Source organism: Chiloscyllium plagiosum, unplaced genomic scaffold, assembly GCF_037043375.1.
Source record: "Chiloscyllium plagiosum isolate Xiang-an unplaced genomic scaffold, Cpla_swu_hap1 HiC_scaffold_6, whole genome shotgun sequence".
NCBI lineage: Eukaryota > Metazoa > Chordata > Chondrichthyes > Orectolobiformes > Hemiscylliidae > Chiloscyllium > Chiloscyllium plagiosum.
Window position 1 is genome coordinate 76,751,994 of NW_028270144.1, and position 23,099 is coordinate 76,775,092.

General features: G+C 39.9%; 2 protein-coding genes across 8 annotated transcripts in view; one reads left to right on the forward strand and one right to left on the reverse strand.

Annotated features, from left to right (window-relative positions):
• Positions 1–23,099, forward strand: part of LOC122550677 (LIM and senescent cell antigen-like-containing domain protein 1) — a 118,424-nt gene that overhangs the window by 77,715 nt on the left and 17,610 nt on the right. For all 7 annotated transcript variants that reach the window (XM_043691770.2, XM_043691771.2, XM_043691767.2 and 4 more), the window contains exon 4: positions 2,783–2,903. In XM_043691770.2, coding sequence (XP_043547705.1) covers positions 2,783–2,903 — 121 coding nt within the window. The remainder of the gene's footprint in view (positions 1–2,782; positions 2,904–23,099) is intronic.
• On the reverse strand, positions 18,321–20,777 carry LOC122550678 (uracil nucleotide/cysteinyl leukotriene receptor-like). The gene is made up of 2 exons (XM_043691776.2): positions 20,638–20,777; positions 18,321–20,081 (listed from the first exon to the last, which is right to left on the reverse strand). Exon 2 carries the CDS (start codon positions 20,057–20,059, stop codon positions 19,037–19,039), a length of 1,023 nt encoding a protein of 340 aa, XP_043547711.1. The 5' UTR covers positions 20,060–20,081; positions 20,638–20,777; the 3' UTR covers positions 18,321–19,036.

Sequence of the window (23,099 nt, forward strand, 5' to 3'; positions counted from 1 at the left end):
ATAATCTTTTCCGTTATACTGCATGATTGGCTTTCCTTCAGTTGCTGCAGGGTACGGTCTTCAATTAGTCATACTGAACTAAGGTGTGAATCACACTCCATTTCTAACTTTGGGAGAGGTTTGCATTTATAAATGGCTTCAAGTTTTTAACATTTTGAAAGAGCTTCCGTTTCCTCTGAATACTTATCCACAAATGATCAGAGAGACTGTTTGTGTACTTATTATAAAAATTAAAGGTACAATGGTGAAAGCATTTTACTTCAATCAGCTTAAGCCTGTAGGGCAAAAGTACAAGTTCAGATGTACAGCTAATTTTAATATAAAGCTAAACTTGGATCACTTGCTCATCTCGTGGGGATGAGATTATTAGTTAGCACAATGGGGCGTCTTTGCTGCTGGTCACTGGGTTTTAATAGTTTTCAAATAGCCAGACTCTTGAATTGTAGGATATTTGAAATTTTACGTATTTTTTCTCAAATATCAGAACAAAATTTATAACAAAATAGTTGCCAAATTAATAATCAGATAAAGTTAGTTTACTGATATCCTTTGTTCTGATATGTGTTCGTAGAATTTAAAAATATCTTTGCTTTACTCCGTCAATGTATTTCAATCAAACGTAGTGGAAAGGTATGTTGGATTGGATAAGTGTGTTGGACACCCATGACGAAATGAACATAATTTGACTTTAGTCCTTTTGATAGCTTCGTAGCAAGTAGCCTCACACAGGATCAACTCCTTTAGTCCTGTGTCAAAATATAAGCACGTATCGATTTTCAGAAAGAATTTCTGGATTTCATGTGGAGAATAGTCAAGGTAATAATTACCACGAGCTGATATGATTTGGTACTGAATAGAGCTCATCCACTTGTACCATTGAAATTATTAGAAATAGTAGCCATTGCTTCATTAATTGAAAAATTGCATACAAAGTTGATGGACTCCCATATAAATAGAGGCTAAGAGTATTGCAGTAACTCGCCTCTTGGCTTCCCAAAGTCTATCCATCATCTAAAAGGCACAAGTGGGGAGTGTGATGAAATTACTTCCAGCTTTGCAGGATTGGTGCAACTTTAGCAACACAAGCTTGACACCATACAGAACAAAGTAGCCTGTTTGATTGGCACCATATCTACAAGCATCCACTTCCTCTGAGCACCAGTGCTCAGTAGCAGTGGTGTGCATTATTTGCAAGATGCACAGCAGAAATTCACCCAAGATCCTTTAGACAGTACCTTCCAAACCCAGGATCACTGTCACCTAGAAAGAAAAGGCATTGATACATGGGAACACCACCACCATCAAGTTCCCCTCCAAGCCACTCATCATCCTGACTTGGAAATATATTGCCATTCCTTTACTGTGACTCCTCCTTTTGTCACTCTTGGTCTTGCTTCCCTCATCCGAACTAAATAATTCTAGTTTTCATTTGCTCTGACTGTGTCTCTGCATTCTGTGATTCTCCTCCCCTTTCTCACTCTTTGCTTCTCTGTCTCTTTGTGTGTTCTTGCACTTTTTTTTTCATAGAGTCACAGAGATGTACAACATGGAAACAGACCCTTCGGTCCAACCTGTCCATGCTGACCAGATATCCCAACCCAATCTAGTCCCACCTGCCAGCACCTGGCCCATATCCCTCCAAACCCTTCCTATTCATATACCCATCCAGATGCCTTTTAAGTGTTGCAATTGTACCAACCTCCACCACTTCCTCTGGCAGCTCATTTCATACACGTACCACCCTCTGCGTGAAAACGTTGCCCCTTAGCTCTCTTTTATATCTTTCCCCTCTCACCCTAAACCTATGCCCTCTAGTTCTGGACTCCCCCATCCCAGAGAAAAGACTTTGTCTATTTATCCTATCCATGCCCCTCATAATTTTGTAAACCTCTTTCAGGTCACCCCTCAGCCTTTTATCCGTAATCAAACAGTTAGGATAAAGTCTGTAATTATCAGAGTCGAGTGCCCCTAGCACTTTTACCATTTTCATTTTTCTCTTTTCTCTACAGGTCTAAGACCTGTCCTCCCATTCCTGTGTGTTACTTTTCCATTTGCAATGCATTATAATCTACCCATTTTTGGTCCAGTAAATCTAACAGGGTTTCTAATGGCCCAAAACACTCCAATCTGCCTTAATTCAGGTCCCTGCTCCTATTTTGCTGTTGTACAGGAATTCAGTCTTAGTCATAACCATGGAAGCACAGCCTGCTAATGATACATTTCCCAGTTTCTACAATACCTGATCAGTTATAACTTATGCTTTCTCATGTTTAGCTGAATGATTTGAATTCTTAGCACAATTGCTTTGAGTCCTATAATATGAGTTTTTCTACTTCATATCGGTATTTTTTTAAAGCGGTGACTTACAGAGGGCAGGGGCTAGTCATCACACTTCGGATCCTTTATTTCAATTGTTGAATAGTTTCACAGTTTAATACAAGCTGTGAATGCTGGGAGTCTGAAAAACTGGCAATGTTTGTGGGACAGAGAAACAATGCTCCTAATGTTTCAGGTTGACCTTTCATCAAAATTAATATGAAGTTTGATATATGTAACATATAAAATGTCTGTCACAAGATTTGGGCTGCCATTTTAAAATCTTGTCTATCTCATAAACATAATCATGTCCTGTATTTCTACAAACTGATTTTTATGTTCTTCAAGACTTGCCCCGTTTAGTGTTCATGTGGTCAATATAACTAGAACCAAAGATCAAGTTAGGGTGAGGGATAGATGTTGTCTCAAAGTAAATTTTTTTTCAAAATGTGGCCTTTTGTTGCAGGTGAGTTCATCATTGGCCGTGTGATTAAAGCTATGAACAATAGCTGGCACCCAGAGTGTTTTTGCTGCGATCTCTGCCAACAGATTCTTGCTGATATTGGATTTGTGAAGAATGCTGGCAGGTTAGTATGTTTGATAGCCCTTTTTATGTTGCAGTGTATGTTTACATCCGGTTTTGCTACGTAGACCTGACTTTAACATGATTGTCACAGAAGTACAGAATTCTGCCACATGAGAAGATCATTTGGACCATCTTGTTATAATTGCTGCAATATTTCAAAATCAATCTTGCAAATTTGCATTCTCAACTTGCTTTGTATTTTCCCCTACTTTAAATATTGATTGGTCTTAACTCAGAGGTAACCCACTCACCTCTGAGTCAGGAGATTGTAAGTGTTCTATAGAAAACCAGATGGTGAACATTAGTACGGAATCTATCTTTGCCTATCTTTTATAAGCATTTATTTAACAATCTCAATTTCAATCTCACTTCTGTTCATCTAAATAGTACCTTCATTTGCATACAATTAATATGCACTGGATAATATATTCGTGACAGAAGTGCTGTTGAGACCCACTGGTAGTATCCCTACCTCTGAGCTTGGTGTTCCAGATTCAAGCCCCACCTGCCTCCAGAGGTATGTAATAACATCTCTGAATAGGTTGATTCAAAAAATCTACAACAATGATTGAACTAATTCTGGAATTGAAAGCTCATTTCATTTAAAAAAGATAGATTACTGGCAAGAGGATGTTTGTGGGTCCTATTCTGTCTCCCCACTAATAGTGTCCCTACCTCTCAGATAGGAAGCATGGGTTCATTTGTTCCCAAAGTATATAATAACAGCATCTCTGAACAGGTTACACAATAAAATGTCTAATAGATTCCTGACCCAACCAGTGATTTGGAGCATACAATCTCCGTTAACATATCCCTGCAATGCTGAAGCAGTGCTTCATTTTTAGAGGAACTATCATCTGGATCCAATGGTTAGCTGAAGCAGTGCATGCCCTCTTAAAACAACTATTTGCTGTATTTGAAAAAAAAGAGTATGGGAGTTCTGCTGGTGTCTTAACCAACACCAATACCACTAAATGAATTTGTCATTTATATTATATGTGTTAGTAGAACTTTGCAATAGTCAATTTTGTATGTAGACAGTTGACTCTACTATAATTCTGAATAGCCATCAAAAGTATTTAATTGGCTGTGAAAGACTTCAGGTTATCACAATGAACTGAAAGCACTGTATAAATGCATATTTCTTTTTCTTGTTTTCACCCTTTTGTGTTAAGTCCTGTTCCTGAGACGACACCATTATCAATGTCAGTGTCAAGCCATCTTGGAATACTCAACTAGCTATGAGGAAGCTATTGGGTGCACTGAACACAATAAAGATTATAGGCCCTGACAGCATGGTAACTGTAGTTCAGAAGATCTAGGAACCAGGTTACCTATTGTCCTTGCCCAGCTTTAGAGTATATTGAAGTGCGTAAAATTAATTTGATAAGATAGCTAGAGAAAAACTTTTCCTCTGGTGGAAGAGCCCAACGCAATTCCTAGATAACAACATAAGATTCCCAGGGTAATCTAACCTGTCCAATTGCAGTGTTTTGAGCCTTCTCTCAATCATCAGTGATGTGATGCAAGTCATCACCAATCGTGGCATGATGCCCTAACATAATAAATCAAACCCTGGTTTAGTGATAGCACTCCCCACCCATATAGAGTGTGGAATCATAGGAACAGAAGTAGGCTATTTAGTTATTTGAGGAGAAAGTGAGGTCTGCAGATGCTGGAGATCAGAGCTGAAAATGTGTTGCTGGAAAAGCACAGCAGGTCAGGCAGCATCCAGGGAACAGGAGAATCGACGTTTCGGGCATAAGCCCTTCTTCAGGAATTTAGTTATTTGAGTTGTTGTCGTCGCCGTCGTCATTATTGTATTTTATCTTGGCTAATCTGTATCTTAACTCCAACTACCTGTTTGCCAAACAGGCGTTAGTCAATCTCAGTTTTGAAGTTTTCAAAAAACCAGCATCTACAACTTTCTGGGGACGTGACTTCAAGACTCTCTTCCCCCAGCAGCTTCCCCCCACCCCCTCCAACTTATACATGGAGAAGTGCTAAATGGCATTATTCTTGAACCGCGTATTTCTAATTTGAAGGTTTTGGAATTCTGCTGGGCTCTTCCACCAAAGGAAAAGTTTCTCTCTAGCTATCTTATCAAAATAATTTTAAGCACTTCAATCTGATCACCTTTTATTCTTCAATATTCAACGTAGCACATTCTAAGTCTATGTAACCATCTGCAATAATTTGAAATGAACTTCAGTTCTGATGAAGTGTTATTGGGCTCTAAATGTTAATACTGTTTCTGTCTTTACAAATGCTGCTAGACATGCTGAGTTTTTTCAGCATTTTGTTTTTATTTTCAGATCTCCCACATTCACAGTATTTTGCTTTATAAGAGTCCTTAAGTTTGCCTGCTCACTGCAGTTACTTGCCATATAGGGAAAACTCTGTTCTCTGCATTCAAAGTGAATAATGTGACACTTTTCCATGTCGAACTCCATCTGCCATGGATCTGTGATCCATGAGCTGACCTTTGCAATTTTCTGCTCCTCTTCCCCCATCCTGTCAATTTGAAAAGTAACTATTGTCTTCCCAGCTAGCCAATTGCCCCTCCAAGCCAATGCAATTAATAAAAAATATTAAATTTAGTTAATATAAAAGTAGGGATTGCCCATTTAGGACAGATCATACGAATGTTTTTTTTCTGTCAGAAGGCAGTGAAGATGCCTGTCAGGCAGGGAGGAAAGGGTCGTGCGAGGGAGCCGTGGTTTAATAAGGAATTGGAATCCCTTGTTAAATGTAAGAGGGCGGCCTATCTTAAGATGAGACGTGAAGGTTCAATTGGGGCGATTGAGAGTTATAGGGTAGCCAGGAAGGACCTGAAGAGAGAGCTAAGAGCAGCAAGGAGGGGACATGAAAGGTCCTTAGTCGGTAGGATTAGGGAAAACCCTAAGGCTTTCTATAGGTATGTTAGGAATAAAAGAATGACTAGGGTAGGAATAGGTCCAGTCAAGGATAGTAGTGGGAAGTTGCGTGTGGAGGCGGAAGAGATTGGGGAGACACTGAATGAATACTTTTCTTCAGTATTTACTCAGGAACAGGGCATTGTCGTCGATGCGAATACTGAGTCACAAATAAGTAGAATGGATGGCTTTGAGGTATGTAGAGAAGAGGTGTTGGAAATCCTGGAAAAGGTGAAAATAGATAAGTCCCCTGGGCCTGATGGCATTTATCCTAGGATTCTCTGGGAAGCAAGGGAGGAGATTGCAGAGCCATTGGCCTTGATTTTTATGTCCTTTTTGTCTACAGGAGTAGTGCCAGAAGACTGGAGGATAGCAAATGTGGTTCCCTTGTTCAAAAAGGGGATTAGGGATAACCCTAGTAACTATAGGCCGGTGAGTCTCACTTCTGTTGTGGGCAAAGTCTTAGAGAGAATTGTAAGGGATAGGATTTATGCACATCTGGATAGGAATAATGTGATCAAGGATAGTCAGCATGGTTTTGTGAAGGGCAGGTCGTGCCTCACAAACCTTATTGAATTCTTTGAAAAGGTGACGAAGGAGGTTGATGAGGGGAAAGCGGTAGATGTGGTATATATGGATTTTAGTAAGGCGTTTGATAAGGTTCCCCATGGTAGGCTACTGCAGAAAATACGGAGATATGGCATTGAGGGTGAGTTGGAGGTTTGGATTAGGAATTGGCTGGATGGAAGAAGACAGAGGGTAGTTGTTGATGGCAAAGTTTCTTCATGGAGTGCCGTCACTAGCGGTGTTCCGCAAGGATCTGTTTTGGGACCAATGCTGTTTGTCATTTTTATAAATGACCTGGAAGAGGGGTTAGAAGGTTGGGTGAGCAAGTTTGCGGATGATACGAAAGTCGGAGGAGTTGTTGACAGTGAGGAAGGATGTGGCAGGTTACAGCAGGATATAGAGAAGCTGCAGAGCTGGGCAGAAAGGTGGCAAATGGAATTCAATGTAGCTAAGTGTGAGGTGATTCACTTTGGGAAGAATAACAAAAAGATGGGGTACTGGGCTAATGTCGGATACTTGGTAGTGTGGATGAGCAGAGGGATCTTGGTGTCCATGTACACAGATCTCTGAAAGTTGCCACCCAGGTAAATAGTGCGGTGAGGAAGGCATATGGCGTACTGGCTTTTATTGGTAGAGGAATTGAGTTCCGGAGTCCTGAGGTCATGATGCAGTTGTATACGACTCTGGTGCGGCCGCATCTGGAATATTGTGTGCAGTTTTGGTCGCCATACTATAGGAAGGATGTGGAGGCACTGGAACGGGTGCAGAGGAGGTTTACCAGGATGTTGCCTGGTATGGAAGGAAGATCGTATGAGGAAAGACTGAGACACTTGGGGCTGTTTTCATTAGAGAAAAGAAGGTTTAGGGGTGACTTGATTGAGGTGTACAAGATGATTAGGGGGTTAGATAGGGTTGACAGTGTGAACCTTTTCCCGCGTATGGAGTCGGGTATTACAAGGGGGCATAGCTTTAAATTAAGGGGGGGTAGATATAGGACTGAAGTTAGGGGTAGGTTCTTCACTCAGCGAGTCGTAAGTTCATGGAATGCCCTGCCAGTAGCAGTGGTGGACTCTCCCTCTTTATGGGCATTTAAGCGGGCATTGGATAGGTATATGGAGGATAGTGGGTTAGTATAGGTTAGGTGGGCTTAGATCGGCGCAACATCGAGGGCCAAAGGGCCTGTACTGCGCTGTATTCTTCTATGTTCTATGTTTTATGTTCTATGATGGGGTCATTGAATATTTATAAGACCGAGACAGGTGGATTTTTGTTAGGTAAGGAAATCAAAGGGGTAGATGGGAATGTGGAATTTGAAAAACTAACAGATCAGCCGAGATCGTATTGAATGGTGGAGTAGGCAAATTGCCACTCTGCCCCTAATTTGTATGTTCGCACATTAATCAGGTTTCACTGATTCAGTGTGCTTTTTTTTTAAGCTTTGTCTTGCCTTCTCAAGATCCATTTAACTAATATTGTTGGACACCCTTTTAATCTCCCACATCCCACTTCAGAAACCAGAGCACAAGATAAGAAACCAGAATATACAAACTAGGCTTTTACACCAGTGCTGCAATATTAAAGATGCAATTACAAGGTTATATTGACCCTTCTCTGGTGACTGAAAGATCCCACAAAATGCTTCAAAGGAGAGAAGAGCAGCTGTCTCTCCCGTGAGATGCATCTCTGACAAGGCTGATGTTTACTGCCCAACCCTGGTTGCCTTGAACTGAACATTCTCTGACCCAGCAAGAAAGATAGAAATTGGTGACGTTGTTTTGGGTCTGGTATCACATGTAGCTCTCTATCCTGTCTGTCAGATGAGCTAAAGATGCAGTTAGTGAATCGGATGTATTTTTACAGCAGTTACCAATGGTTAAGTGTTCATATACTAGCTTTTTTAAGTCCAGATTTTATTGAATTCTAGTTTCATTATCTGTCCGTTTTGGGACTTGAATTCATGTGTTCAGAACTTTATTTCTTACTACTAATCCAGTGGCCTGGTACTGCATTTCCATAATGTCCTGGTCAACATTTATCCTTCAACCAACATGACCAAAATAGCTAATCTATTCATTATTTAATTGCTGATTGTGGGCCAAGACGTGCATATCCTGGCCGCTTTTTGTTTTTAACTTTTTTTTTAAGTGACTACGTTTCAGAAGAGATTTTATTGTTAATGAGGTTTTGGGGGCTTTCGCAAATCAGGAATGGCACTATATAACATCCAAGTCTTTCTTTAACCTTCTCTGTTCAGATTCTGCTCAGACCCAAATGCCATTAAAATCTTGAAACAAATCTAGATGCGAGAGCTGAGGGAAAATGAGGGAAGCTATGCTTTGTATCAAGGCAGTATTTAATTGAGTATCCTCAGTCAGAACATGTTCTGCTGCTTTGTTAATATCCTTCCCTCCTCCTCAGAGTCGAGAGGTGGGAAGTGTTCACAGATGATCCACATTACTAAGTTCCATTCATTCCTTTGACTTGCTTACTTTGCTACGGCTGCAATATTATTTTCTTGGCAAACTTCCAGCAAGAATAAGCCCAGGCTTGAGCTGTTAATTGTCAAGTAATGTTTGCCCCTGAGTGAACTGGGCAACAACTCTGCCAAATAAGTGAAAGCAATGATCAGACTTTTTAGTTATTTTTGTGACAAAAGATTCCTAATCTATCAATAACAATTCTACCTACAATTCTCCACAAGTGTTTTGTCTTAGGTTTATTACATTAAACAATAACAGATCTACAATCTTGAATTAAATCCTAAAATGATTTGGAAGTCATATAATTGGTATTCTAGACCCAAAATAATTCCTCTCAAGGCTGCTACGTGTCTGTGGGTGTCTTTCAGCCTTGAGGTGTTCATCCAACAATGGAGGAAATGTAGTCTGATCTTGTTCTGATATCCTAATGACTTACAACTTAAAAATGGAGAATCTCTACTTTTCTAGGTGCTTATCCAGGCTATAAAGCTTTACTTCTAAGCTATAAGCTTTGTTCATAGCACAGTAACTGTGCAACTTGTCCTTTTATTTTAGAATGGACAATCTCAGAATAGAAACACAATTCTGTGGCTCCTTTAATTCCATGTTGATAGCTTTCCATTCTTATGCCTAAATGAAAAGATTTTGGACCAATTCAACTGTAATCCATAATAAATGATTTAAGTGGCAAGTACTCTTAAAGCATTCAGCAAGAGCCGAACCATTTTCTCTTGGCCTTCAGCTGGAATTAATATGCTGTTCCTCTACTGTCAACATATGTAAGGTCCATTTATCTAACTGCTGTATTCAAGCAGTAATACCAGCACTGTGGGTGCAAGGACAGGGTAGAGTCTGGTTCTTCTGAGTAGCTGTTTGCTGACAAAAACCTAGTTGACAGCAATGTGACGGATTGCATGCCACTCACCTGGATGATAGCACCCACAGCAATGTTTAACAAACCCAATAAGTTAGTTTTTCAGTTGAAACATGCCCTTGCCATTTTGTTTCAGTATCCACTACGACATAATACGGGGTAAATGATCACCAACGTTCCTTTGACAGAATTTTCCTTTTCTGGCACCTCAACCACCAATAATGCCTAAGGCAGCAGTGTTGTGGGGTCACCACCATTTTTTGAATTGCTATTCCAAATTTCTCAAGCATGTATCATTTTGACAGAAATTACTATTTCTTGGTGCTTGGGTGTAATTGTGGGATCCTTCATGGAACATCATTGTAGAAACATCATATCCATAGCTGTAGAAGTTGAAAGAGATCTGACCCACCACCTGCTTTTGGCAACTAAATGGAGACAGTAAATACACATCTCAGAAATTAACAAGTAAAAAAATGTGTTTTGATACCATGGTCCAATTATTGAGAATATAAGTAGACTCTGACCTTCTCCAGTTCAAACAAATCCCAGTTATCCTGATTCTTTGTTTACTGTTTGTCAACCAACTTTCTATCCTATTTTGAAAAAATTGCTTGTGATATTAACATCACTGACAAATCCAGTATTTATTGATCACCAATACCATTGCACTTAATGTGATTTGGTACAGTTTAGGAGGGAATCTCAGGATTTTAACCTGGTGTTAATGCAGGAGTGGCAGTATTGTTCCAAGTAAGAGTAGTGTATGTCTGGGAGAGAAACTTGCTTTGGTGGTATTCCTGTGCATTCTCTTCCTCTGTGACTTCTCTAGAATCTAAGTATTCTTGAGAGATTACAACCAGTTCATCCATTATGGCTGTAGTTAGTTTAATATCAGAGAATGCAGCCCACCAGATTCAGGGGACCTATCAGCCTTGGTTAACCATGTAAGTTAAAGGTAGCAACAGATTGAAAGAAAAAGTGGAAGGTATTATTGATAAGTCAGCAGATTGGGAAAGCTTTAAAAAGCAACAAAAGATGACCAAAAACAAAGAGCAGAAATTAACTTTGAGGGAAACTGGCAGGTAATAACAAAATGGACAGCAAAAGCTTTGTTAATCAAATTAAAAGGGCAGAGCAAGGTTAAAGTGAACTTTGGTCCCTAAAAGAATGAGGCTATGAATCAGTGTGTGTGAGAAGAATGAAATTGCTTAGTGATGAGGGATATTTAGACTTTGAAATAGTTACCATTTTCACATATAATCTATTACTTCAATTATAATTGGGAGTGAACTGCTTTTTGAGTGAGAACATACCTAGGCAATTTTGTATAGTGTTGGGTTACAAATTATGGCTTTGCTTTTAGTGGCTCATAACACGCCCAGGATGCCCAGTTTTGGTTGCTGGATCTGTTGGAAGTCTGACCTTTTGCCTGAAACATGATGGAGGGTATGCTCCATGTGAAGATGGGACTTTGGTCTCTCAAAAAACCTGGACTGCGGTATTCACTCCTACCAATACAGTCATGGACTGATGCATCTGTTCAGAGAGTAAGGCCAAGTGGATTTTTCTCTTGTTGGGAGATGGTGAGGGAACCAATCTAACAGCTGTGACCTTAAAGACTCAATCAGCTTGGTCAATACTGGAGCTGCTACTGTCCCACTCTTAGTGATGGACAAATGAAGTCCTGCGCCAAGAGTAAGTGCTGTGTCTCTGTCACCCTCATTACTTAGTCCAAGTGGTATTCAACATGGAGGAGCACAGATTTGGAGGTGGTGAGGTAATCAACAGGAGGTTCCTTTGCTCATTTTTAGCCTGATGCCATAGACCTCATGGAGTCTGGGTTCAATGTTGAGGATTCCCAGGGCAATCCTCGCCTGACAGCAAACCATTTTTCTGCCGCCACCACTAATGATGTCGGGAGCGTCATTTGTAAGTATCCTTCTGTAAGAATGACTGTGTCAGGCTGTTGTTTGACTAGTCTGTGAAACAGCTGTCCTAAGTTTGGAGCAAATTCGATGATATTAGGAAAGACAGCTTTATAGATTTGACAGAGCAGTGTTTGTGGTCATTGTTTCTGGTGCCTAGATCAATGCCAGGCAGCCCATCCAATTTCATTCATTTGTTTAAATTTTATAGTGATTTGGCATAACTAGGTGGCTTGCTTGGTCATTTCAGAGGGTAGTTATGATTCAATCACATTGCTGTGGGTATGGCATCACATGCAGACCAGACCAGGTGACTGGCAGATTTCCTTCCCTAAAGGACATTAGTCAACCAGAGGTTTTTACAACAATCATCAATAATGCACTTTGCCATTGGCCTAGCTTTTAATTCCAGTTCAAATTTCACCTTCTGTTGTGATGGGATTTGAGCCCATGTCCTTGAAACATTGGGATGGATTACTAGCCCAGTGACTACACCACTACATTACAGGTCCACCTTTTGGATTATTTTCTTCTATCCTTTGCAAGTTACATCCTGAAAGTTATACAGCATTACTTTGATCTCAGTCAGCTCAGAATTTGCTGTAGCATTGAACAGAATTATACCCAATGCGGTTGTTCTGATGCACATAGCCAGATTTGTAATCTGAATCAGTCCAAGACTTGGCATCAAAGGAACAAATTGTTTTAAGAGGCATCTTAGTTTCATCCCTTCCCTAGTTTATTCATTGCTTTTCCTGAAATGATTCATTTATGTTGGGATATAGTTCTGGTTAGCACTAACAATCCTTAACTCCTCAACCAAGAATCATTCTTTATCACCAAGTCTATTTGATGGGCTTTGGCAGACGACTTGACACTGTAGGTATATAACTGTACTTAGTCCTGTTATTGTCTGGTATCCAGCTTTTAATTATCCAGGAGGAGTGTCTGAATGGTAATCAGATATAGAAAATGGTATTAGCATTGTCTTGTCACCAGTTTTGAAATTTGCCTGACAATAAGTCTGAATGAACGGTTTCATTGTTATAGCATGCATATATGAAAGTATGAGTTAGGACATTCAGCCCCTCAATACCTGTCCACCAATCAAAAAGATCACATCTGATCTGATTGTAACATCAAATAAACATTCTCGCATATCCTAATAACCTTTATCCCTTTTCTCGACAAGAAGCTATCTACTTTTTAAAAAAAAAGTCAAGCACTCTCTTCCTTTAAAAGGTGATGGAAGCAGAGTTTCAAAGACTTGTCACCTTTTGAGAGAAAAAAAAAGTCAAAAAAATGTCACATCATCTTCTTTTGAGATGGACAACCCCTGATTTTTAACCATTGGCAGCTAGTTCTGGATTCTCCCAGAAAAGGAAACATCCTCTCCACATTCACCCTGTCAACATCCCTCAGAATTTTGTTTACTTCAATCAAGTTGCTTTTCTAAATTCCAGTGCATACAAGCACTGGAACCTTTCCTCAAAAAAAACCCTCTCATTTCCGGTATTACTCAGATAAACAAGATTCATTCCAGAGAGAAATCTCTTGTCAAATAAGAGATTGTGCAGTTGAGACCTGTACTTGCTAGAGGTCAAAAGGATGAGAGAGATCTAATTGAGGTATATAAGATGCTAAAGGGGATCAACAAAAGGGAAAATTAAAAGCAACCCACCAACTTTGTCACTCTTGCTTCTTTTAAGACTCTAAAATAAAGTCCATCAGTACTTGGGCACTTGTCAGCCTATCGGTCTCAAAAACTTGCTCTCGTAATTGTGATTTTTCTGAGTTCCTCCCCTTTCATTTTTTTGTCTTGTTGCTGCTTCTGGGCTGTAACTTGGATCTTCTATTGTGATGACTGATGCAAAATACCTGTTCAAGTTATATGTAATTTCCTTACTTTCCATTCTTAATTTTCCAGCCTCACTTTCTCCAGTTATTTACTTTGTTAACGCTTAAAATATTTATTAGAAACTCTACTGCCTGTGTTTATATTTCTGGTTGGCATTATTTTGTACACTAATTTCTCCCTCCTTATGATTTTGGTCATTCTTTGCTCTTTCATATTCTGCAAGCTGTCTTTATATGTTTTTAATTTTCATTTGATACTTCCTTTGACATTTCTAATTAATCATGGATGCTGGGTCTATCCCTTGGAATTCTTACTTATTTAAAAGGACCAATGCTGTGTATTCGCAAATAACCATTTTAAGTGACTGCCACTACCCCTCTACTGACTTCTCCTTTAATCTAATTTATCTATTCACTTTTTAGCCAGCTCTGCTTTCCTGTCCTCATAATGCCCCTTATTTAAATATAATAAAATAGTCTTGGACCCACTCCTCTGTCCCTCGAACTGAATTTATAATGCATTCCTATTTTGGAACCTTGGATTTCTTCATTATAATTTCATTCATTAATCATGTCTCTTTGTACATTATCAGGTCTATTATACCCTGCTCTCTGATCAGCTCCAGAATATTTTGTACTAAGAAACTAACCTGAAAATGTTCTTCATTAAGGCTACCTTTGCTCATTTGGCATTTCCAGTCAATATATAGATGAAAATCTCCTATGGTTATTGCTGTGCTATTCATTCAAGCTTTGTTTCTTTCTTTAAGCTGTACTTTACCATGTGGTTATTGCTAGGAGGCCTGTACACCATTCTCTCAACCACTTCTTGCCTTTATCATTACTCATCTGTACATAAACGTCATCCTCATTTTGGGCTCCTGAACTTGGGTCATATCTCTGAACTGCTAATCGTTTTAGTAACTAACCGAGCTACCTATTCACCTTCTCTTACTTTCCTACCATTCCTGGATGTGCTATATCTTTCAGTTCCAGGTCTCAATCCATTACGCAACTTTGTCTCTGTAATGGCTACCAGATCTCTCTCACTCATTTCTATTTGTGCTCTGGGTTCATGTTTGGAATGTTTATATGCATTCAGATACAGAACCTTTAGTTTTATCCTTTTTACCCTTTTTTGAAAACTCTAGCTTTATCTGATAGTTGATTCTTAGTTTTGTAATTTCTGTATTATGACCAAAGTTCCTGCTACAGGACAGATTCCAGGCTGAAAATTGTTCAATAGATCATGATTTATTTTGGTTTTAACAAGATCATCTCTCACTGAGACAGAAGCACTCAATATTGCAGAGTTGGTTTGAATAATAAGACATTTTTTCAGTAACACAAATGAAGATAAGATGGGATAAACCAGTTTATGTGCGAATAATAAAAATTCAAAGCATTTTAACATACAATAAAAGTATAATTCCATTAATTCCAAAGCACCTCTTTACAAGTTCAAACAGTAGCAACACCTTTTGTATAGTACTTGCACCAGAATCATTTTCTGTCACCTCAATATATTTAACTGTGATTTTATCTAGGGTGTAGGTTTGCTCGCTGAGCTGTAGGTTTGATATCCAGACGTTTCATTACCTGGCTAGGTAACATCATCAGTGGCGACCTCCAAGTAAAGCGAAGCTGTTGTCTTTTGCTTTCTATTTATATCTTTCTCCTGGATGGGGTTCCTGGGGTTTGTAGTGATGTCATTTCCTGTTCGTTTTCTGAGGGGTTGATAGATGGCATCTAGATTTATGTGTTTGTTTATGGCGTTGTGGTTGGAGTGCCAGGCCTCTAGGAATTCTCTGGCATACCTTTGCTTAGCTTATCCCAGGACAGATGTGTCGTCCCAGTCGAAATGGTGGCTTTTTTCATCCGTGTGTAGGGCTACGAGGGAGAGAGGGTCATGTCTTTTTGTGGCTAGCTGGTGTTCATGTATCCTGGTGGCTAACTTTCTTCCTGTTTGTCCTATGTAGTGCTTGTGGCAGTCCTTGCATGGAATTTTGCAGATGACATTGGTTTTGTCCATGGGATGTACTGGGTCTTTTAAGTTTTAGTTTTTGTTTGTCATCTACAAAATTCCTGGGACAGGCTAAGCAAAGACATGACAGAGAATTCCTAGAGGCCTGGCACTCCAACCGCAACACCATAAACAAGCACATAGATCTAGATGCCATCTATCAACCCCTCAGAAAATGAACAGGAAATGACATCACCACAAACCCCAGGAACCCCATCCAGGAGAAAGATATAAATAGAAAGCAGGAGACAACAGCTTTGCTTTACTTGGAGGTCGCCACTGATGATGTCACCTAGCCAGGTAATGAAATGTCTAGATATCAAATCTACAGCTCAGCGAGCAAACCTACACCCTAAATCTCAACCTGTGATTTTATCTGCTAGATTTGTACATCTGCTATTCCAGGAGCTATTGTACACTTGAGTTTAAACCAGCTCTGTTTCAAAACCTCTTCAGATAGTATGTCAACACTTTTTTGGTTTGAGACTGTCTAACTTCTCACTCAAATGTAATGTTTCTTTCCCTCCTTCCACATTTCTTAGACTGCCCGCTCTTCACATGTGTTTCCAAGCAATGACTTTACACAACTGCCTAAAACAAAGAGGAACTGAAACAAGCAATGGGCGTTCCCCCGAGTTTTAAAAAAAAAACACCTCCCAGTCCAGAACTTTCTATCAGACACCTTGAGGTATAGTTATCTATCTGCAATGTCATTAAAATCCTATAGCAAACAAAGATCCAGCAAGCTACCCAAAAGGTTCTCACGAACTATTGTAAAAGAAATCGCCATGCTACAGAAATACTTATTAATTTCAGCCACATAGAAAACCCGAACTTAAAATAAATGTCAAAATTATATACAAAATAACCTCAACCATCTGAACGAGGCGAAAGGGGATATTATGTTTGGATAGCGTTTTTACAGGACCTTGAGATCCTGTTTTGGATAATCCGAAATTCGGATAATTGACGTTTGGAAAACCGAGGTTGTTCTGTAAATCATATATAAAGAATATTACTTCTATCCCTTCCTGCTGCAGTCTATCATTTCCTGTACAGGTATTGATACACATTATTTCTCTTTGACATTGACACTACTTGTTGATTTAGCACATCTTCCCAAATTTGATGCCTTATCCCTCTTATTTCATTTATAAGCCCCACTACCTCCCCAATTGAGGTCAGCAAGAGCATGAAATGATTCAGGTGGAAAATATCCCACTTTCTCCAGGACTGAAGCCTATGCTCCACTGACAGGAATCCACTTCTCCCACTATAGTCTTTAAGCCATTTATCTCTCTAATCTAATTTTCGCTCTGCAAGTTTGAATGCGGCATAGGAAATTATGCAGAGATTATGATCTTTGTGGTTTTGCAGATTCCTTAAGTGCATAGCTCTTCATACTGACAAAGTAGAACTGCCTTCTTTCCCCTGCCTATGTTGTTGGTTCCCAGATGGAGGAAAATACAGGTTAAAATGGGCCCTTTTGTTTTACTGGGAGGACATGCAAGACTTTTGTGTTCAGTGACAGTGGAAAGTTTTCATGCTAACAATGGATGAAAATCCCAGAGAAGTGTTGAGAATGACGGATTGCAATGGCAGTGCTTCAAAATGCCAATCTTTCCGAGGTGAAGGAGAATTAGAAATACTTCATCAGCATCATAGAGGTTGTCGATGTGCTGATTCTCAGTCTTTCTTTCACTCGTCGAGGATTCATCCTTTCAGTGTCTCTGAAGGGGATTTTTTCCCCTTGCAACAGAAGGTTTGCAATAAGATCAGCTCAGAGAATGGTGAGGCAGAGTGGCTAACTACTAGGGATTTTCTTTCCCTTTTCCACACATAAGGGATAGAGTGAGAGATGGATGCTTTCTTTTCGCAGACTGGATGTTTCCATCAAATTATTCTCTCTGGTGCTATTTGAAAAGCCAATCAAAGCTTGTTACTGGGCAAAGTGCCTGGAACACACAGAAGCTGTACTATTTCGTCTGCAATTAACCTGCTCACTGCTCCAATAACTGTGTTCTAGTAACTTGTCTGTAAAACTATAAACACCATCTTACACTGCTTTCCTAATTTAGAGCATTATCTTTTCCAGTTCTTTGGTCAACAGTCCAAAAACGCAAGTAGATTTTGCAATGAACTTGGAGATTCGAAGGTTATAGAGAAAGCTGTTGTAATATAATAATATCACAGGCTTTCTTATTTTAAAAAAAACACTGGATGGATTAGGCTGCCATGGTTTGGGGGTGGGGATGAAGAACAGCCGGAGGGTAAAGGTCTCTGTGATTCATTGCGCCAGAATATGTATGGAAGCTCGCTCTGTGTCGGAAAGGACCATATTTGGATGGAGTTGAAACAAGACACCAGATTTGCCTGTCTTCAGTTGTATTTCGCTGTGAAGGACAGATGTGTGTTAGAAAGCTACCAAAAGAACAGTGTAATCTATACTGGATGATGGATTATTTTAAGTTGTGTTAGAAGTATTGTATGATTTAAATAAATGCTTACCTATAAAATAGGGTTTAGTTAGTAATGCCTTTAGTGTTTTTACAATGTACATCTTAAAACATTAAGTCATGTCATCCAGTCATCTATTAATTTCTAAAAAGAAATTTTAATTCCCAGTTGACAGCCACTCTGGGCATATTAAATGTATTAACTTTTTCACTGAAATGAAGTAAATTATTATTTTACATAATTAAGTGTACAAATTCAAAACTAAATTGGAAACCATATTCTGTGACTCAGTATCATAATAAAGAGGTGCACCAAGACATTGAAAGAAGAACGATTTTTAGATTTTTCAAGTGTGATTGAGTTTAAAATTGACCTAGAATATGACCAGATTTTCTATGTTACCCTGAGTAATAAGTTTTCAGGTTACATTTGGTGTTCTTTTTCCCATTTACTTATTTTTGTTATTCTGACTATTTTCTGCAAACTTGCTAATTCCTGCTCACTCCATTCTGCAAGTCAGTCTCAAATCTCCATTACAAATATAGAATGTACTAAAAATATTAGCAGACTTTATCACACAATATATTACAACAAAAAAATAAGTTTTGGAAAATCTGACTTGCGTTAGTCCAAGATTAATTTTGAGTTAGCTAATGTTTACCTCGCTATTAAATGTGGCTGCTCACTCAGAATTTTGAGTGTACGTCGATGAAAGCCTCAAAAAATTAGGTTCTTCCTTCACAGTGAGGAAGGTTGAGGAGCTGGCTTATTTGCCAAATCTTTTGTTTGGGAAGTGGACTGGATTTAATCTGAGAAAATGAAATCATTTGTCTGAGACAACGGTTACTAGTAGCTTGCGGTGATTTAAATTTAGCACGTGGGTATACTGTTTAACGATTTGTTTTTTTTTAAGTAGTTGCTTTCCCAAGCCTACTGCTGTAAATGGAGAGCAGTATCATTTTAGGTGAGGCCATAAAAGACAGCCTTTCCAAAAAATAAAGCTAGTCTCCGAATTTTTGATTAAATACTGTATTTATGTACCATCTATTGCAGTGGTGATAACAGTGGGGCGAGTTTCTCTGCTAATATATTCAGTTGTAGTCTTCCACTCTTCCTCTCTGCAAAGAGACTCCCTAAAATTCTCCCCTACAAAAAAGTAAACCACTGGATCCAAGCAACAGTTAATGCTGGCTAAACAAAAAAAAGCACGGTTAATGATGGCAAGACTCTGAAGTTTGGGCGTAGCCCCCAATTGCTGATTCGCCATAATAATGTACAGTAAGCGGGCAACGTGATATGGTAAGAAACAAACCAGAAAGACCGTTAATACTGTGAAAATCATTCTGGAGGCTTTGTGCTTATGGTCGAGTCTCCTGTATGACTGAAGATGTTTGATTATGCATAGGTAGCAACAGATAATGACTAGAAATGGAAAAAGAAACCCAACTATCAGAGCTCCAGAGGCATAGAGAGATGGCTTTTCTCTGTATAATTGCAGACACACAGTAGTGTTCTCTTGTGCCTGTACAGACTGAGTGGTCACTGCGAGTTGAAAAGTTCCAAGTATAGCAGTAACCCACACTGTTGCACTGATTATTTTTGCATAACGGACTTTTCGAAAGCTGAGTGATCGAACTGGATGCACTATTGCAAGGTAACGATCGATACTGATGCAGGTAAGAAAATAGACACTGCTGTACAAGTCAAGGTGAAAAAGAAAGCCAGTGATTCTGCAGGCCGTCTCACCAAAGGGCCAGTGACTTTGAAGTATATGATACGTAATACGTAATGGCAAGGTCAGAATGAGGCAGAGATCAGCAATTGCAAGATTTAACATATAAATGCTGGTTATAGTTTTTGTCTTCATGCGACTGCAGAAGACCCATACAGAGATGCTATTCTCAATTAGTCCAGCTGTGAATACAGTGCTGTAGATAACAATATAAATCATCCTCTCAATTGCAGCAACAGTTAGGTTGAATTTGGGCCCCGTTACCAACTGCAGCTTTGTCGTTCCTATAGTTGTGTTCGTCCAGTGCAGAGAATCGTAAGCCATGGTTCCGTCTAATGGTTGTAGACTGCAATTAAGAATAAGATTACTTTTATACCTGAAAATTCTAAAATTCATGCATTTTCCTTTTTTAAACTGAAAATGTTTTCCCCTTAATATCTTGCATTAAATGCTGTAAGAAATGGAAGAAGAAAATAGATTAACAAAATGTAGATTAAAAAGTATGTATTATAATTGTATGCATTTACAGGTTGTTCTGCTATGTATTTCGTTAACGTGAGTTTGATTTAACACAATCGATGGATTGGGGACATGGTTTCTAAAGTGTGGACTTTTGGCTGTCTGTTTGCTGTAACGCAATTACATGGCCAACACTAAATGCTGTTTCTAAAGTGCGATGTTTTTATAATGTGGGGTTGCACAAGAATGTAACCATCATGTTATAGAAGAACTACCTGGACATGTTTTCATAACATTTGAAAACATATAATTACATGCAAAATATATTAATCCATTTTACAACAAAACGAACTTCTGACATTATTGACAGTTAAATTTATTTGCAAAAATGATTACAAACATCAACTGAGAGGCTTTTCCCAGCTTTAGCATGATTTACTTACAGTTTTGCTCAGGTGTAGTCTGCAGCTGTATAAAGAGCAATCATTCCAGTAGTGTACAGCTCCTGCCCTTTTCTGTGAAAATAACTCTATCCTTTTATACAGCGGTGGTAAGATACTTAGCAGCTGTGAGATGTTGCACTAACAACTTATTCTGTGTATTATAATAAGGAAGCAATTTCAATGCCACCTTTTAAAAGCTGCTTTACAACAACAGTGTTAATTATGCAGGAAGCACTTCCTCTGGGAATACCGTTCCAAGTGATCCATTCACTGTCTTCACGTAAGAAAATAGAATCTCCGTCAAAAGTCACAAATAGAAGCTTCCTTTTCCTAACTGTAGACTATATCCTATCGCAGTTTGAGAGCATGTATTTTACAATATGTTTCCTTTTCTTTCTTTCTTGCGCAGTACCAAACAAAGCTTCAGGATAAGCTGGTATTTCTGTTGACTAAAATAGCTATTAATTACAAATCCTGTATTTATATTAAGATGAATATTTGGAACTTTTCAGTAAAGGCTATAGTTAAAGCCATATTCAAATTTCTGATCAACTAGTTGTTAATCCCTCGACTTTTCCTGGATAGGAATGAAGTGGGAGAAGCTCCTGAAAATATTACAATGAAATATGGAAAGCACAAACTCAGCCTTAATTTAAATATTTCCCAAAGCTGGAATTTGAGAGGAATAGAAAAGGGCTAAAGCTAAGGTATTTTTTTTTCTCTCAGATGATGCATCTATGTTTGATATGTTTTCCTCGGAGTTCATTAAGATTTATGCTGTAATGTTGTGCCTTAGGCTAACAGGTGTTTGAGGTGTTAATACAGGCGTTTAACATTATAAAATTTTGCTCTAATTTATGGTACTTTTCAGTGGGTATAACCATAATTGAGCCAAGATGTTAGGACACGTCATGACTCAGGAAACCAGATCAACATCATTTGGACTCCGTTATCTCTAGGAGAAAGTGAGGACTGCAGATGCTGGAGATCAGAGTCAAGAGTGTGGTAGGTCAGGCAGCATCCAAGGAACAGGAGAATCAACGTTTATGGCATAAGCCCTTCAGTAGGAATGAGGCTTGGGTCAGGGCTGACAGATAAATGGGAGGGGGGTGGGGTGAGGTAGCTGGGAGAGTGATAGATAAATGGAAGTGAGGTCAGAGGGGGCAGTGATGGACGGGTTCGGAGAGTGGTGCCAAGTTGGAGGCTTGGGACTGGGATAATGTGGAGGGAGGGGAAATGAGGAAGTTGTTGAAATCCACCTTTATTCAGTGTGGTTACAGGGTTCCAAGGCAGAATATGACTCGTTCCTCCTCCGGGCATCGGGTGGTAATGGTTTGGCGGTGGAGGCGGCCCAGGGCCTGCATGTCCTTGATTGTGTGGGAGAGGGAGTTGAAGTGTTCAGCCACAGGCGGCAGGGTTGGTGGGTGCGAGTGTCCCAGACATGTTCTCTGAAATGATCTGCAAGAAGGCGTCCTGTCTCCCTAATATAGAAGAGACCACACCGGGTGCATACCTGCCTGTATGTCGGATATGTGGAACAGTCCATCTTCCACAGTTACACCGGCAGCACTCCCCACCTGCATTGATGACTGTATCGGCACCACCTCATCCTCCCACGAGGAAGTTGAACAGTTCATCAAATGTACTAACGGCTTCCACTCAGACCTCAAATTCACCTGGACCATCTCAGCAATCTCCCTGCCCTTCCTGGACCTTTCCATCACTGTCTGTCGTAACCAACTAACCACAGACATATACTACAAGTCCACAGACTCCCACCGCTACCTACAGTGCACCTTCTCCCACCCCACCTCCTGTAAAAACACCATCCCTTATTCCCAATTCCTCTGCCTCCACCGCATTTGTTCCCAGGATGACCAAGTCCCAGATGGCCTCCTTCCATGACCGCAACTTCCCTTCCCATGTGGTTGATGCCCTCCAGCACTTCTCCTCCACTTCATGCACCACCACCCTTTAACACCACCCCCTCCCAATTCAACAAGGACAGAAGCCCCCCAGTACTCACCTTCCACCCCACCAACCTCCGCATACAACGTATCTTCCTCAGCCACATCCGCTACCTCCAAACGGACCCCACCACCAGAGAGAGATTTCCCTCCCCACCTCTATCAACATTCCGAAAAGACTATTCCTTCCGCAACTCCCTCGTCAGGTCCACACCCCACTCCCGGCACCTTCCCCTGCCATCGCAGGAAGTGCAAAAACTTCCCCCAAACCAAACCACTTCCCTCTCCTTTGTCCAAGGCCCCAAGGAATCCTTCCACATCCATCTGAAATTCACCTGTACCTCCACCGCTGCCATCTACTACATCCATTGCACCCAGTGTGGTCTCCCCTACATTGGGAGACAGGACACCTTCTTGAAGATTGTTTCAGAGAACATCGCTGGGACACCAGCACCCACCAACCCCGCTGCCCATAGCTGAATACTTCAACTCCCC